At 31.6% G+C, this 17486-nt stretch overlaps 2 protein-coding genes across 9 annotated transcripts; one reads left to right on the top strand and one right to left on the bottom strand.

Annotated features, from left to right (window-relative positions):
- Positions 1-970: 970 nt before the first annotated feature.
- LOC114415565 lies at positions 971-5180 on the top strand. 6 transcript variants are annotated; one of them, XM_028380331.1, is made up of 3 exons: positions 971-1131; positions 2225-3197; positions 4359-5180. In XM_028380331.1, the coding sequence occupies exons 2-3, from the start codon at positions 2290-2292 to the stop codon at positions 4834-4836; spliced, it is 1386 nt and encodes a 461-aa protein (XP_028236132.1). In that variant the 5' UTR covers positions 971-1131; positions 2225-2289; the 3' UTR covers positions 4837-5180. The 6 variants fall into 6 exon arrangements, with proteins under 6 accessions (XP_028236132.1, XP_028236135.1, XP_028236134.1 ...); XM_028380333.1 differs by lacking the exon at positions 971-1131 and adding an exon at positions 1153-1379; XM_028380332.1 differs by lacking the exon at positions 971-1131 and adding an exon at positions 1153-1574.
- Positions 5181-7294: 2114 nt separating this feature from the next.
- On the bottom strand, positions 7295-11703 carry LOC114415564 (protein ABIL2-like). 3 transcript variants are annotated; one of them, XM_028380326.1, is made up of 10 exons: positions 11417-11703; positions 10635-10766; positions 10357-10439; positions 10096-10246; positions 8647-8746; positions 8404-8496; positions 8266-8308; positions 8093-8178; positions 7782-7930; positions 7295-7690 (listed from the first exon to the last, which is right to left on the bottom strand). In XM_028380326.1, exons 2-10 carry the CDS (start codon positions 10737-10739, stop codon positions 7520-7522), a joined length of 981 nt encoding a protein of 326 aa, XP_028236127.1. In that variant the 5' UTR covers positions 10740-10766; positions 11417-11703; the 3' UTR covers positions 7295-7519. The 3 variants fall into 3 exon arrangements, with proteins under 3 accessions (XP_028236127.1, XP_028236129.1, XP_028236128.1); XM_028380328.1 differs by lacking the exon at positions 11417-11703 and adding an exon at positions 11367-11407; XM_028380327.1 differs by lacking the exon at positions 11417-11703 and adding an exon at positions 11293-11370.
- Between the last annotated feature and the right edge of the window lie 5783 nt (positions 11704-17486).

The following is a 17486-nucleotide window of genomic DNA, read 5'->3' as shown; positions in this document are numbered from 1 at the left end:
TTAATAATGTAAAACAAAATAATCTTTCTTTGTTATACTATACCATGCCTGCTACACCACTCAAGTAGTTCTTATCAATTCAACAGCATAAGGAAAAGGTAATATAATTAAACAAACCAAATGATCAACAAACTAAAAGCACTCATCATGAATATGCCACCATTGTGGCGAGAGTGCCTCTCATCTGCGTTCCGAACAGCCCTAGCATGCACCATAGTGGGTTGTGTCACCCGCGTAGCCTTCCCTGCATTCTCATTATCATAAACGATGCTTCTATGGGAGACGCCTTTCGTGTCTATGCCACCCTTCAGAGCGTAGCCCTGCCATCTTGAGCTTGTGGGCTGTCGAACCAGGGCCGCTCTCTAAAGCCACCACCGTTGTGGCGGTGGTGCTCGCCGCGTTTGTGGTGGTTCTTCCTTGGCCTCAGAGCACGAATTTGATAGCTAAACGCATATCATTGGGTCAGATAACACCACCATGTTGGAATTGAGAGGAGATAAGCTTTAGAAACTCTAATTTGAGGAAGAAGAAGCAAGTGAAGAAGAAAATATTTGACAACTTTTTAAATTTTACATTAAAGTTCAGTTTACGTATCACAATATGAAATAATTTGTCACGTTGAATAGTTTATGTGGCACTAAAATCGCCAACAATACACCTCAGTAACGATGTTACTTTTAAATTTAATGACAAAAACTATTTTACAAAACATATAGAAAAACAGAGATTATTTTTTGCAGGGACTAATTTATAAAAGAAGTCAAAATTCAAAAACCAAAATGCTCGAAAAAGAAGTAACAAGTAAAGAGCATATATTTATCGAAAACAGAACAATTATCTTAGAGAAAGAATAGAATTGAAGGTTGAGGGAACAATAATTCAGAAAGTATGGGACTATGACACGAGAACAAAGGAGATAGATATTTTTATAAATTTAGGCGCATGGGTGCAAGTAACAGCACAATTATTGATAGTGTTTTGTTGACATGGTTGTCAATACAACGACCATGCTTTTACATTTACATTACACGCACTCTCTTCCTCTTGGACAGGTGTACAAGCAAAGTCTATGACATGTTTCGGCATTAGAAGGAACAAAGAAATTCACTTCAGAAAGTGATAATTAACAAGGCAACTTCTCTCTCTCTCTCTCTCTCTCTCTCTCTCTCAGTCTCTATGTGTCTCCTTTTAATCGATTAATTGAATATTCCTGTCCTTCCTTGCTTCTTTGTGATCTCATGTCTCTATCTTGTTCACCTGTTGAATGAATGATGATGCTGAACATGGACAGCCTTTCTACTGTCAAGTTTGTTTGCACCGTTTTCCTTTTTTATGTGGGATTTATGCCAAAGAGATCTTCTTTGAATCCCTTTTATGAGGTTTGATAGTTTCATTAGTTTGGGCGTGTAACTGGCTAGAGAATTCATGAAAGTTGTCATGTATGTATTTATGTGATGTTCCTTGCCTTGCAAATAACCGCGCAAAAATTTTCTTTTGACTATTGCATTGGCTATGTTACTCACCGGAGGCTATTTATTGATTTTGGGTTTTCATAGCTCTGGATCTAGTCCATGGTGCGTTGACAAATTAGTTTTCAATTTTCATCATTAAGTTCTTTAAACTTTATTGGATTCTTTGTTCTATCAAAAGAAATACCATTACTTGTGAGCAGTTTACCTTTTGGCCTCGCATTCCTGCTGCTTGATTCATGTTTGAAGATAAATGTTCCTTATCTTATTAAATGTGATATATAATTTCTTTGATTCCCAGGAAACATGTATAAACATTCAATTCCCAAAATATTTATGACCAACCAAACAGATTTTAGTGGGAATCATAATTCCCAGGATTCATGTTTCTCAGGATTCATGATTTCCATGAATCATAATTCCCGGACATGAAAAGATTTTCCTTATATCAAATGCCCCCTTAATGATTAGGAAAGAAAAAAAATTCCCATGGATTGATTGATAGGGAAATAGAACTATGGCTAACAATCGACATTCTGGAATGATTTTTGTTGGGGGTCTGTTAACAAATGTTGGAGCTGGTGGACCTACTTTTCCTGTGTTCCTTTTTCTTTCATATGCCTTTTTAGCTAAATTTGAAGATTGGTAATGTCTTGGTCTTGCACAGTGTCTACTTCTTAAATTTTCATTGAGATTCGAGTTTGAAATCTACCTAGGTTACATGTAATGTTTTGAGTGTCTTATTGATTCAACAGATGCTGGAGCTACCAAAAGTTGCCTCTTAAAGTAGGTCTTACTCAGAAGCCAACAACAATAAGTAATGGCATCAGCAGAAGGGAAGGCTCCTTATACAGCTAATTGTTTTACTCAAGATTTCCGGATTCCCCTGAGTTCTCTGGATCATCCGTCATCAGTTTCAAAAAAATTAGTATCTGATTGGGTTCCTAATAATTCTATTAATGATCAAATTCTTTCTAATTCAGTTTTTGTACCCCATAATCTGAATTCTGATAAGCTACCAGAAATGAAATGGTGGCTACATGTGAAAAGTGACTTGGGGGATGAAGCAAATTATACATGTCAACAGCTGAATTCCTACGAGTCTGAACTTGGTTCCTTCTATGCTGAATTTCTTAATGGCAGTGCCAAGAGTGGGGGAGATCAATTGGTCAAAGACTTTGATTTTCTTTCTAATATTGAAAGTGCTAATTTATATGTAGAGCAGCCGTGGCATGTTGTCTCTCCTACATGTATGAAAAACAATACAAGAATGCCAAAAATTGAGGCTTCACTGAATAATACTGATTTACATTTTACTCCTAAGAAGAAAGATCAGGAGGAATTCTATTTTTCAGATAGTCATTTTATGGATTGTGATATTTCCAATTTCTTGGTCTCTGAACAAGGTAAAATGACATCATCTGATCTAGAATCACATTTGATGGGAGCAGAGAAAACTGGGCCTTGGTGGCGCACTGCGGGAAAAGATGAGTTGGCTTCCTTAGTTGCTCGGAAGTCACTTGAGCATATTGGGAATTGTGATCTCCCTCATCCCCAGACTAAGCATGTTAGTCCGAGACCCCCCTACCCGAAGGGTGTTGACCATCATGATAAGACTCCACCATCTTTGAACCGTAAAACTGAGACTGGTTCTTCCTATGCAGATGGTTATACAACTGGGATATCCACTTCTGACTGTTCATTTCAGGATTCAAGCAAGCATTCCAGGTAATGCTGTAAAGCAGTAGAGGGATACTTAAAAAACAAAATTAATTGCTTTCTGCAGTCTTTGCCATCATGGTCAGTTTATTTTGGAAGAAATTTAATGTTTCCTCATTTTTAAAGTATTGAACTTCCTAATTAACTATAAAGTTTGACTAGGGTTAAGGGTTGTTATTTATAGATGCTAACTATATTATGCTACCTTATTATATGTATGATCTTTCCAATGCTATTGATTGGGGACTAAAGCTAGTTTTCAGTGCCAAACCTTACATTTTTCGTGCGAGATAGTTCACATTTTTTATTATAAATCAGATGTTACTGTATTCATTTGTCCATTTTAAACTCAAATGGGATAGCGGTCTTCAAGTATCATGAAGATACATCCTCATTGTTACTAACATGGACGGTTTCAAAATTATTTTATTTTATTTAGACAGGTGTTTAGCTCTGAATACTTGCCTAAAAGTACTTTTAGTTATCCATCTCATGCTAACAGGGAACTTGATAGCGTACATATTTATCTGAATTTAAACATGCCTTTTGTGGCTGATAGGCAACTCAGTTGTATAAATGTATAGAGCCACCAACGTTTGCAATTTTAATTCTTAATGGTTTTTCTTAATCTTTTAGAAATATATCTTGTTGCTCACTACTCCCTTTTCAAGCTATGTTTCAATCCTTGAAAGATATGTTTTTCCTTCTAACCTTGTGATCCCCCTTTTTTCTCTTTTTACAAGATCTGCTTAGTCATTGATATGCACTAGCTGATTTTTTACCATTATCTGACATCACCCTAGCTTCAGTTACAAACCTGTAGGTTGCATTTTGTATGCCATCATCTTAAGTAGTGTATAGATTCTGTGATATTTTATGTATATGGCTGGATAACGTTAGTTATATTCAGGTCACAAAATTGTAGATAAAGTTGCACAGGTGCTAAGCATTGTTGGAAATTTAAGATACAATGATATATTATAATTGTAGATGTATTGAATTCCTGACTCATGAAACAGTTTTTTTAAGTGAGAATTTAGGATGCATACCAACCACTTACTAGGTGACTTTTTTTTTGGAAATTTTTTTTACTATTTTTATATTGATGAGTTGAAATGTCATGATTATTCTATGATCAATTTATTAACAAACTCTGTTCCATATGTTTAGTTCCAGCCACAGCAAAGACTCTAGCTCAAGCACCGAAGGTTGCCAAATAAATTCCGAGAATGGTAGCATGTCTGAGTTGTTGAAAGCTTTGTGTCACTCTCAAACAAGAGCAAGAGAGGCTGAGAAAGCAGCGCAGCGAGCTTACAGCGAGAAGGAGCACATCCTGAGTCTCTTTTTTCGACAGGCTTCACAACTCTTTGCTTACAAGCAGTGGCTCCACATGCTGCAGCTTGAGAACCTGTGTCTGCAACTCAGAAACAAAAACCAGTCATTTCTAAATCTCTTTCCAGCATCCTTACCCTGGGACCCATGCAGGGGAATGCTGCTTAAGAAAAGTAATAGCAAAGCTAGGAAGAGGAGGAATAGTAACAAAAGATGTGTGATTGCAAAGTGCGTTGTTGCTGCCGTGGGATTAGGCCTCGCCGGTGCCGGTTTGCTTCTTGGTTGGACAATGGGATGGATGTTTCCTTCCTTATAAAGGACATTGACTAACATCAATTGCGGGCTTCTGCTATGCTTTTCTGGAATTTGAGTTCTGTTGTGCTGATAAGATTCATACAAGTGGATATATAATGTTATCCACGGTTTCCGTTGCCATCATTTGTAAATATTCCTCATAAATTTGAGACCATTTGTTGTATATATTTAAGAACATAGTGCAGAAAGATCCACTAAATAGGAAAAGGCTTAGTTGTTGTAGTGCAGAAGGAATACGTTTGGTAGATATGTATATTGTTTGCTTTAAATATCAAAATGTACTTAGCTACTTGAAATATGTACAAGGCCATATGTAGTCCTTTATTATTTTTCTTTGATCCGAGACACTCTTTTGCCATCTCTCTCTTAAAAACTTGAACTTTGCCACCTCTTCTCTTCAATTCACATCATCACTGGTAGTATTATCTTTAAAAAAAAAATCACTGGTAGTGTTATATAATACAATTCTACCGATAGACATCACAAATTCTGCCATGCAAGTCTCTCATGTCCATATTTGTCAGATTATTCGACATTGAGAAAATCCTACTTTGAAAACTTACCTTTATATGGGGAAATTGGTTAGAACAATTTTTGTATTGAATAACTGAAAACTGAAATGACAATTACAGTGACCTTGAAATGGATTGTGGATATGAAGAGAATGCCTTCATTATAGATGCATATGCAACCTTAGCCGGATTAGGAGGTGACTGTGTGAAGTTGTGAAACAACTTTCAAAAGCTATACCGGTAGTTTCTCAACTCGTTTTTGATTCAGTTGCAACCCAACAAAGTGAAACGATGCATGATGATTTGAGTATCCTCTCTATTGTATTATTCAGAGTATCCTTTTGTGAACGATCTAATAATGTTCTCATGAATAGTGCACCCTTTCCTGTTTAACTATGAAAATTGTTATTAATTGATGTTCTAAGCATAAGTAGGATTTCAAATACATTGTTTAAAAAACCAAGGTGAAATGTATATTTGTAATCAATTTTCATCTGCATGCCATTATTTTTGTTGATGGAAATGCTATCTACGGATGCCTGAGATCATGCTTAACTTAACTGCAATGAAATTTATATCATTATTCATGAGGGATGCTATAGAAGCCATGCAAATATTGATTTTCAAGGACTTAACCGATAGTAGCATTTCAGCATGGAATACAGAAGTCGCTTCCCCCACTAGTCTACGCTCTAATCTCAACATCACATTTTTGTTTGCAACATCCTGGCAACAATGTCTGTACTCAAGTAAAGAAAATTGTTGCCTTAAAAACCTTTGTTATACTTAATTTACTAGTCTAGAAGAGTTATCTGAGATGGTGCCCCAGTTAAAAATTTGATTCATTCTGCACCCATTCTTCTAATAAAAATTCATTTTCAGAACAATATAAGTAGGTGCGAACAATTTCCTTTCATTTGTCTCTCTTATGTTTTTTTTCTCGAGTTTCTAGCCTTTCATTTTTTTGTTAATTTACTAGCATATAATTTTTTTTAATTACATAAAATTAAAAGATGAATTGCAATATTAAATGCCAAATATTAAAATGTAATAGAATATGCAAATAAGTAAAAATACTAATTAAATATTATATGAACAAATATATTTTATTTTCTCTATTTATTTAAGATTAATACATCCTAAAATAATAATTTTATTTTCAATTCATTAAAAACTAATGTGTTTTTAATTTCTATTTATTTAAAATTGGAGAAAATTAATTACAAAAAATTTGAAATTTATATCTACGTCATTTTTATCATTTAATGTGTGAATTAACTCACATAAGAATGCTTAATCAATGGTTCAAGTTTTAATATGCAAGTGTTAAATACTTGGTGGAAAAAAATATTTACATCAACTTTGCAACTCATTTTAGTCATTTGACCATGAACAATAACTTATGTATGTGCCCGCATTTTAGATTTTAGTTTCTGGAAAATTAAATCCAGAAATTATTAAAATTGGAAGTGTTTGAAATGAAAAAAAAAATAGATAAAAAAGAAGCATCCTAAAGAATCTAAAAAGCATTGTAAAAATTAGCAATGGAAGTATTGAATCCAAGTTATAAACAGTATTTATGGGTCCACAAAACATTATTTAAATTTATCTCCTCTTATCAGTTGAGCTAAATGAAAGATGTGAAACAATGTTTGGTACAATATTTAAAAATAACTTTTAAATGCATTTATTCAGAAGGAAAATGACAGTATAGGTTATAGTAGTTGGCTGTAACTTCGAATCTGAATTGATGCGCATCCACTTTAGGTGCAAGATATTATGAGCATTGACAAGGACACATTTTGACATCTTTCATTTTTTTTAAATAATATTTAAGACCGAAAAATATATGTAAAATCATTGAATTGCATTTAACATACCCAAGATTAGTAGGTCACAGTGAAAATAGTTGGACACCTTGAATTTCAAGTTGCTACAAAAGACAGAAAATGAAGCCAAATTTACTCGATTATATAACATTCATCTTGAAAATAAAGCTTGAACTATTACATTATCACACATCATAATTTTGTGTGCTTAGTTACACTTAATTTAAAATACAGATAAAAGAAAATTACCGTATAAACGTTCATTTTAAATGACAAAGTGCAACCTATCAAACTAGCAAGCAAAATTGACTTGTTTCCCTTGCTTTCTATAGGTTTTATAGTATCAGTACTCGTCCAAGTATGTGTATAGCATGTCATCCTTCTTAGACTTGCGCCGGCTTAGTAAGGCCTTCAGGAGACGTTTACTCTTACTGGGGTATTGTTCTAGTTCTTTGCCATGGTCTCTTTCTGCGGATAATCGCATTGAAGATGATTTGCGCGGCTCTGAAGGGTACTGGTGGAAACATAAATGGAGATGCAGTTAAGGAAACTACAGAATTTATAGGTGACATGCTGAGAAAACAACCATGATTCACGTTACTCACCCTTTGTGTTGCATTAGAAGGATTTGGTGTGGTGGGTCTGCTTGGATTTGGAGTGGTTGGTCTGCTTATTTTAGGTGTTGTAGGCCTACTTGATGACCGAGATCCAGTGCGTAGAAGGGGGAACCGGTATGGTGAAACCGATCGCCTCTCTTCAGTACATGTAACAAGATTGTAAATCCAAACATAATGAGATGTATATCTTCATCCTTTATGTGAAAATGACAAAGAAATATAAGGAATCAATATGGAAGACATCAGTAATAACCAAATAAACTCGAGAATTGAGATTTAGTATACTATGTGCATACAACCTAAATCTTTTTTAGGCATGGTCGAAGTGAATGAAAAAGCTCCAGATCTCTGAGGTTGTAAAGATGGTGATGGGGAGCGCCCTCTTCTGCATCACAGTAAAGATTTACATCAAGATCCTCATTGAGACAATGACTAGATCAATCCTATAATAATAAGTGGAATTTGTTGTTACCTTGCTGTAGATGGTGGTGTTTCTCTGATAGTAGCTCGAACAGCTTTGGGATACAAACGTAATAAAAGGAATATAAGTTTATACTTAAGGTTAACCCCTAGATTGGTGGAATTAAAATATTAGGGTAGCAAGAGATACCATTCCTAAAGTTAGGCCATTCATCTTCGTCATCTAGGTTGTACCCCACATGTTTTGACTTTGTGCGGTTGGCACCATGCATGGTCTCCCCAACTGAACTTATGAATTTAAGGAATGTGAATATGTGATCATTCAACATCACAAACATACTTTTCAACAGTAATAGAAACTAAATATAATAGAAATGGAAAAAGAAAGCAGCACCATAAGAAGAAAAAGTTGAGGAAAATTCAAGATACTTGCCTGGCAAGATATAACGCTTATGATATTTTGGAGTACTGATCACCAATGACTGTTGGGTACGTCCCTCATGATCCATATACTCATGGCACGTTTTTATTCTCTAATTTACCACATTAAGGAAACACAATGTTAGTGATCCTTATAAAGTTTCTCTTCTCTAATATGATAATAATTCAAACTTCAATAATATCAACTAGGGTCAGTGTTCAAAGCCACAGCTGCAGATGCAAAATTCTGCACAGAATTGAATGGGGCATGGTATTTAAATATTGCACCAAACAGCCACACAATTAACAGGGTATTGTCAAATCAAGCCTTTTACTAAAAATTTATGAATAAAATACAGATAATTCACTATGGCCATCAATATTAGCCACCAACCACATTAGCTAAGGATGACAGTTCTATTGATCTTTCATGTTCTTACAATTATACTTTTGCCAGATACAGTTTTCCAAAGGTACATTCACCAACTACCATTATCTGATGTAATAAAATCATATTACTCTCCAAGTTGTTATTATTGTACTTGCCATTTGTTAAAGAACAAAAATGTACTTTATCGAGATTGTAGTGTTTGACACATACAGAGGGACATGACAAGTAAAACAACACGGTACAAGAAGCCGGGTTATAGCATAACTTGTTTCATGTGGTGTTTAGTGGTTGATGCACAACACAAACAGTTTTGATGGTGGAGGAAGGGGTTGTGATATAAGATTTAGCCAAATTAATGTTTTTTTTTTTTACTTTTGGATTATGTGCGTGAGAAGTTATCAACTGATTTAGTGAGTAACAAATATTTACAACTTTGTCCTGTGCTTCATCTATTGTTTTGTTTCGTCCCATGACCATTCTAAAACCAAACATGGAACAAATACTTTTTTCTGTTTTTTGCTTACTTTTTTTAGCAAATTCAACACACCCATCAAGTTCATCTAATAATACTATCATGATAAAATAAAACAGAAGCAAATGAAACTTCTCAAGAATTTCTCAATTAGACCCAAAACTGTTTTCTGATTGCAGACTAGCAAATGAAACTTCTCAAGAGTTTCTCAATTATGACCTAAAAATGTTATGTGACTGCAGATCTTTCCATTTTTTTTTTGGATGATTGAATGAAAATGTCTTCAATTATATGCAGATAACTTAAGGAGTTTCTCTGAAGAATACAACACTAAGCACTGAACAATAAAACATTCAGATAACTGGATATTTTATAAATGTCCGGGAGTCTATCAGTGAAAAAAGAGCTATACATGAAAATGCTTTTCAGCATGTCTTCATGATATTAATTCTCAGCATCACAGGCAATAAAGATAACTTTTTCATATTGCTCATTTCAATATATGATAGCGGTATCAAATTTTCATCTTAGCAACAACTTTCAGCACTGCTTGAGTAGACTTTCTTTATCTGAAGCTGAATGGAGATGGTTAGGTATACCTGTTCAATACAAGACACCCGTAGTTCTGCTACAGAAACTTCAACGACTTTCTCATCCAACAAATCATTTACTTTGTAGGTCACAGAACCTAAATGGTCCACTGTATTTACAAGAGCTTTGATGGCATAATCCTTCAATGTTTCTACCACTCTGCAGACATTAGATAAAAACAGAAAGAAAGTAAGAAACAATAAATAGAGGATTTTAAAGATATTGCAGTATCAGTATAAATATCGACCAGCTCTAGCACAGCAACTCACACTTGTTTTTGGTCATCGTTGGAGTATGAGAGTTCAAAATATTCAGCTGCTGAATATAATTGTGCTCTCAGATTCTTCAAATCCTAGGAACAGAGACGAAATAATAAAAAAAATAGCAAAACACTTTAATTAAGAAGACTGTTCTAAAATAGAGCCACAGATGCATTGGACAATGATCTTAAGTCTTAACAGTGAAAACAAGGGCTCTTGAATCAAAGAGCTATCATAAAAAATAAACAATATTCCCAACTAAATAGCAAGTACAAGATCATAAGTACCTTCAGACTATCATCAAAGAGCAAGCTCTGCTGCATAAAAACCTCATCATAATTGGAAGCTTCTTGAGATACAGGCTGGGTTGCAGAAGTTGTGACCTTTCCCATGAATGAAAGTAAAGGAAGAAGGACCACCTAATGCATAAAAGGAAATATTCAAAAAACAAAAAATGATTGCAAATTCAAAGTCAAGTAGCGAGAGTGAAGAGGGTAAAAGGGAAAGGCATTGCCAAAGAAAAAGAGAAACAGATCAAAATCAAAATCAGAACCACCTTTTAGACCAAGACAGTGAAAGCTAAAAGCCCTTGATAAAATACACAATGACAACAACCCAAGTTAAGAAGACAGATAAAGAAGGAGGCAACATCTTCTCTACAACTAATAAGATACCAAAAGGTGATTATCCTACACAGCATATAGTTGTCTGAAATAGTACATCAGCATCCATATAAAATACAATTCTCTGAGACAATTTTGGATCCACAGAAGACAAAAAATTAAACTTAAAAAGCAAAATTTCAGTTTTTGCTGAATCTTCACCATCACTCACATTGTATTAAATCTAAATAAAATAAACCCTCAAAAGCAAACCCGACCCAATCCTTAAAAACATCAAAAGTTGCAAAATTTCCAGCAAACAAGGGTAAGCGAAGGTGGTTACTTTTCAAAGCACAATCAATTAACCCTTCTCCTAACAGCTCCCAAAAACCAATTGCAAGAAACCAAGTTGCTTACTTTAAGCAGTTAAGATAACAAACCGGGAAATGGGAATGCAAAAAACCAACCTTGTAGTCCTTTTGAACAAGTTGGTTGGTGCTATTATAGTGCTCAATAGGAGGAGTATGGAAAGTGAAAGTGTGGAAATCCAGTTCCCATTGGAAACCAAAAGGTCAAAGAAAAGACACTGTGTGATGCCCCTTCACTACAGCACTCACCAAAACGGTTAGGTGTTGGGTTTTTGACAAAAGAAAAGGAAAGAGACAGGTCAGGTTTTGTAACATGTACAGTTGGAGAAGAGAGAAGAGAGGGAGAGGAGAGCACGTCGGAACATTGGCTGAGGAATCCGCAGAATTTTTTAATTTGGTCTTTTTTATTTTGTTATTTGAAAATTTTAATTAAAAGCCTTAAATTTGTGTTTCATATAATATATTTTTTATGTTTATTATTTTACTATCTGATATGTCCAAATTTTTGCTTTTGATATATTAAATGACGACTTAACATTTGATAAGTTAATACACTGTTATTTCATCATTTAATAAATTTAGACTAATGATAAATATTAAAAATAAAAAATAAAAAATATTAATTAATAGAATAAAAAAATAAATTGTAAAATAAAAATATATAAAAAATCATATTTAAGCTTAAATACAATAATAATTTAAAAAAATGGAAGGGAAAAATAAAAAAAGAGTCACTGATGCTTTGGGAAGCAGAAACTGGCTAAGACAACCCCACTTCGCATCATTGTCATCTTATGGCCCCCAATTTTTTTTTTTAAATTTCTTTTTTGTTTTTCTCTTTAATTTTGGAAGGGCGTGTTTGGTTTTTCATAAAGGAGTAACAGGTATACACAAGGTTTTACTTTTATCTTTGCGGGTTATCTGAGTGGATGACGTGAGTGGCAGGAATAATGCAAATTTTAACACATACCATCATTCCACATGCAATAAGCCAATAACAAGTATTATTTTAGCATTGTTTGTTGCAAAACAATCTAAAAAGAACTATTTTTTGAAAAAAGTAATATGACTCAATGTATCCCGGAGAGTCTTCACTTCACATTCTAAATATGATTTTTAATCTAAGGAAGAATTAGTTTTTTTTTATTGATGTTAACATTTATGGGTGTGTTTGGTTTGGAGTTTGAATAATACGTAACTAAAAAGCACAATTCAAATCTGTGTTGTTTTCTTTTATATGTAATAAAGAAGGTGAAGACAAACAAGATCCAAATTCTAGGAAGGAAAGTTATCCTAATAAAATCAGTCCATATGGTAGGGATATAGTCATGAGGGGGAGCTGTTGGAACCAATGCGTGTTTAAGTTAATATCCAGTTTTGATCTGCATCAACATAGCTCTACAGAGATATGATTTGGATTTTCAGGTCCCAAAATCAGAGCCACCGCAACAGTTCTATAAAGATAAGCTAAAGCTCCCCAATTCATATAAAATGAAAAAAGATATAACACAAAAGCTCTATTGTTTTCAAAGTGAATATATAAGTCATATTTTATATATAATTTTAGAGTTTAATTTTAATATTTAAAATTTTAAATTGTTGATTAACTATTTTTTTCAATTAAAACGACTGATTTTTATTTTAATCTTTTCTTCCACATTTTTCTATCCTACGTACTCTTTTATAACGTAGTATTTGTAGAGGGATGGGACCAAGCTAGGGTAGTGTAGTAATGTGTAAACGTCATAAGATACATACGGCGGATCCAGGCGCTACGAACGGTGCCTCTGTCACTCCTCCACCGCCACCTCCACCTTAACACACTGTCACATGCTGCACCTGCTGTTTGCTAAAGTTTATCATTCAACGACGACAAGCAAGAAACTACATTGAATTTTTTTATTATTATTAGGTGTCCGTACATATACGTAATATAAAAATACTAAAAACATAGTACATCTCACTAATGATTTTGAATAACTTAACAAAGTTTTTGTTATCAAACAACTTTTATGTTCTTATGCACTGAATATTTTTTTAACTTGTTTTAATATGTTTATAGACACACGTTATATAAAACTTGAAACTAGGGTTATGTTTGAACATTCTTTTGCATTTTATAATTATCAATATAATTTTAATTATTGTCCTTTATAATTTTCTTATTTAACGTATAATAATGTAAAAACACTAATTAGAATTCTATTTTTCTTCAAAAGAGAAGTTTTTTTTTTCTGAGTCCAATTAAGATTCAAAATAAACTTAATTTGACATCTATTCTTATGTTATAAATTAAAGTATAAAACTTGAAAAAGTTAAAAATTCACTCTTTTTGGACTGTCAATAAAACATTCTTTATGTATTTTGTTTTGTTTTGAAGTATACTTCTGAACACCAGAATCTTGTAATTAGTCAAAAAAAAAAAAAAAGAAATCTCTAAACTATATCAAACTTTATGTTCTTAATCAACTATTTCTTTCTACTTATATTTTTTTTAATCTTTACCTTTAAATTGATTTTTGTTAAAAAAATGTGTATTTTCAATAATTAAAATATTTTTATTCTTAATTTATTTTTTTATCATAAATATAAAATTTATACATCAAATTTTAAATTATTTATTATAAATTTTAATTTATAATATAATTTATATATTTAAAAAAATTATTAATTAAAAATTTTAATTTCATAAAAAACAAACATTTTTTAGATGTAATTCACGTACTTTTTTTTTTGGAATGTAATTCACATGCTAGTACACTAATAAATCTCCATTATTGAGCTTATAAAAGCACACACAGAAAGTGATAGACTTAAAAAAAAAAAAAAGAAAGAGATAAACTTATCTTAAACAAAAAAAGAAAGAAAGAGATAGAGTTTTAATAAGTATTTTTAAGACATTAACAGTAAAAGATTTTATATACAAAATAATATTTAGTATTATCATTATACTTTATTAATATTTTTAATAAAAACACTCACTAACTAAATTTTTTTGATAAAAAATATGGGAAAATTTTTATAAAAATTTAAAATGATTTACTTTTGTAAAAAAAAAATGAAAAGTAGTTGAGTTAGAAAATAGAAAATAGAAAAGATAAGACAAGGCGTTGGGGCGTGGAGGCGTAAGGTGTTGATGAGAGGGTGGCGCATGGGAAAAACGTCTTGTCGTGAAGCAGACAACAAAAATGGCCCAAAACTCCCAACAATTGAAGTTTCAATCAATGAACCTCTCCATCACATTCCTCATCATTTGCTTCTCGCAAATTTCATTTTTTTCTTGTACGCCTAAACAATCAATGCGCATTTGATTCCACTCCTACTTAATCGGTCAGGTATATGATGTTTTTATTTGGCATGTAACTAAATGATTAGCTAAGAGTATTTTTACAAAACTAATTCAATTATTAGTTAATGAAAAGTTATTATTATAAATATTCTATCTTAACTAATTCAATTTTAACAACAACAAAAAATAAAAAAAAGTCACAAATTCAAATCTATCTCATAAATATTCTAATAAAAATAAATAATTAATATTTATCAATAAAAAATAAAGAACTAATTTTAACTTGTATTTTTTTCTTATCTTAATTTTTTTAAAATAAATTTATTCAAAACAATTCCCATACTTATTCAGTTAATTTTAAGGTAAATCAATACATTATATTGTAACTACAATTCCAAACCGTGAATCAAATCCTAAATTTTGGCTAAAGAATCTAAAATCTCAAATTAGCTGTGCTAACAATTTTATAAAGTAAATTTAATACAACCAATCTTGTTTAAATTTATTTCTTTAAGTTTATTAATAATTTTTTTATTTTCTACGTTAAGTTCTTAATTTGAAAGAGTCAAAACTCTTTATTTTTAAGCTCGTGGTCTTTCTTTAAAACAATTATTCAAAAAATGAAAGAGTTTAAAACCTAACGAATTTGTCGTGTTATTGAAGAGATTAATTTTCATGTATTTTTAAATTATCAGTTAGTCAGATATTGTTCTATTTCTACATTTTAGATTAAAATATACAATTTAAAAATTAATTTTTAAATTAGATATTTTCAATGTTATTTATCTTCTTTTAATTGAATATGTATTATACACATTACTTTTCCACAAATTAATCTTTTTTAAATATTTTTCTCTTTCCAGTTAAAAAAAACTATTTGTCTTTTTTACTTTTTCATTAAGTTTCGATATATTTTTAAATTTTTTTTATCAATAATTATCCATTATAAATTTAATATATATATATATATATATTTATAAATTAAAAAATTATTTTTATGAATTTTAATTATAATATACTTTATATTAAATATTGACCTATCAATTTAGTTATACAAAAATAAATATTTATCTTCACTAGCATATTAATATTAACTATATATTATAAAATCAATAATCTTATGATACATTAAATATATGTAATTAAATGATAATAAAAAATAACACTTTAAATATATTATAGTAGTAATTAAATTGAAATAGTCTCCAATTTTTTACGTCTCTGTGGCATTTCTTATGTCCCGTGCTCCTCACTTTTCCTTTCGCTAAGCATCCTTTTTCCCCCTTTAAACAGAATAATTGTGCCACGAACTTTATCAATTCATCGTATTCGCGACAATATTAAACATTATTATATAATAATAAAAAATAATTTAGTTGATTATTTTTTTGTGAGAATTTGATAATCGGCTGCGTGATTTATGGAAATTGGAGGGTCCTGCAAAAGCTGCGTGATTTATGGGAATAGAGTAGGATCTCGTCAAAAAGTAACTCATGTTATCTCAAAAACTTAACATGTATTTTACCAATTAAATTACATTCATTGCGTTTTTTTTTATTCTGATTTTTGTTTGTCTAGTTTTAGCCTAACATTTTTTGTTTTTGAAGTAAAAGTTTCAGCCTATCTTGATTTAAGTTCAAACTCCAAAATATCAATTCAACACGTTTATAATACCTTAAGCTTAGCCTTGTTTGTGTAAAAAAAAAAGAAAGTTTAGCCTTGTTAGATTTGGGCTCATTAACATTGAGAGGGTCCATGATTCTTCATGCTTACATTGGAATAGAGCCCATATACCAAAGACGTATCCAAATACTTCAGCTAAAATTAATTAGCCGCATTATATAGTGTGAAGCGATTCATGAGAGTTTCTGCATAACATAAATAAGACCACTATTTATGTTCTGGATTACTTCAGAAAGCAAAGGTTTCTCCTCCAAAATTGTGGGTCATAAAATTGACTTTAATTCTGGATCATAAATAACACACATTGAAAAATGCTGTGCAATACAGCGAATTAAACGTTATCTTGTTATACTACCGACTCTGGCATCACTTCATTGATATGTTATTTTTTTATTTTTTGATTAATATGTTATTATTTCATTTTATTTTATTTTTTGATTAAGCCATTTACATTATATTTTTTTATAACGGCAAAGAAAAGAATAATATTAAAGGCACGTACAAGATGTGCAAAAAATACAAGAAATGGGTAACACCCACACAGAAACATGCATACGGGAAGACCGGAAGATTCAAGACCAAGTTGAAATATATGATGAAACTGTTATAATTGAAATGGCATATAATTGGGGATTGAAATGACGACATAAAATTGACAAGGAAAACATGAAACGGGGGTCTGAAAAAATACATCAAATGGAGATTTGACAGCATTGAAATGTAAAAAAAAAAAAAAAAAAAAAAGCATCAAACGAAGAATTTGTTTTCTATTTATTTAAAATATATTATATATTTATTTTTGGTTAAATTAATTTGTAGATCCCTATAGTTTTATCAAGTTTTTAATCAAGTTCCTATAGCTAAAAACACTTAAAAAAAAACTTAACAATTTAAAAGTCTTGTAATTATGTCCTCCCACATACTAAAACCTTACAAAGGCAGTTATTTTGAAAGATTCATACCACTAACTACTAACATACTAAGTTATGCATTTCTTGAACTGGGCTGGTAGTGACCTAAACGTGCCGGATGAGAACATTCAGGATATTACTGAGTTTGTGACTTCAACCGCGCATCACTGCAGCTTATTCAATTAGTGAGTTTGTGACTTCAAAATTTTCAGGTAGATATGGTGTTATATAAAAATTTCAGTAAGATTAATTAGAAACATTCAGGATATTGATGCGTATGAATTAG

Source organism: Glycine soja, chromosome 6 (genome assembly GCF_004193775.1).
Source record: "Glycine soja cultivar W05 chromosome 6, ASM419377v2, whole genome shotgun sequence".
Lineage (NCBI taxonomy): Eukaryota > Viridiplantae > Streptophyta > Magnoliopsida > Fabales > Fabaceae > Glycine > Glycine soja.
The sequence above is the reverse complement of the archived record's forward strand: the minus strand, read 5'-3'. Positions and strand labels throughout refer to the sequence as shown.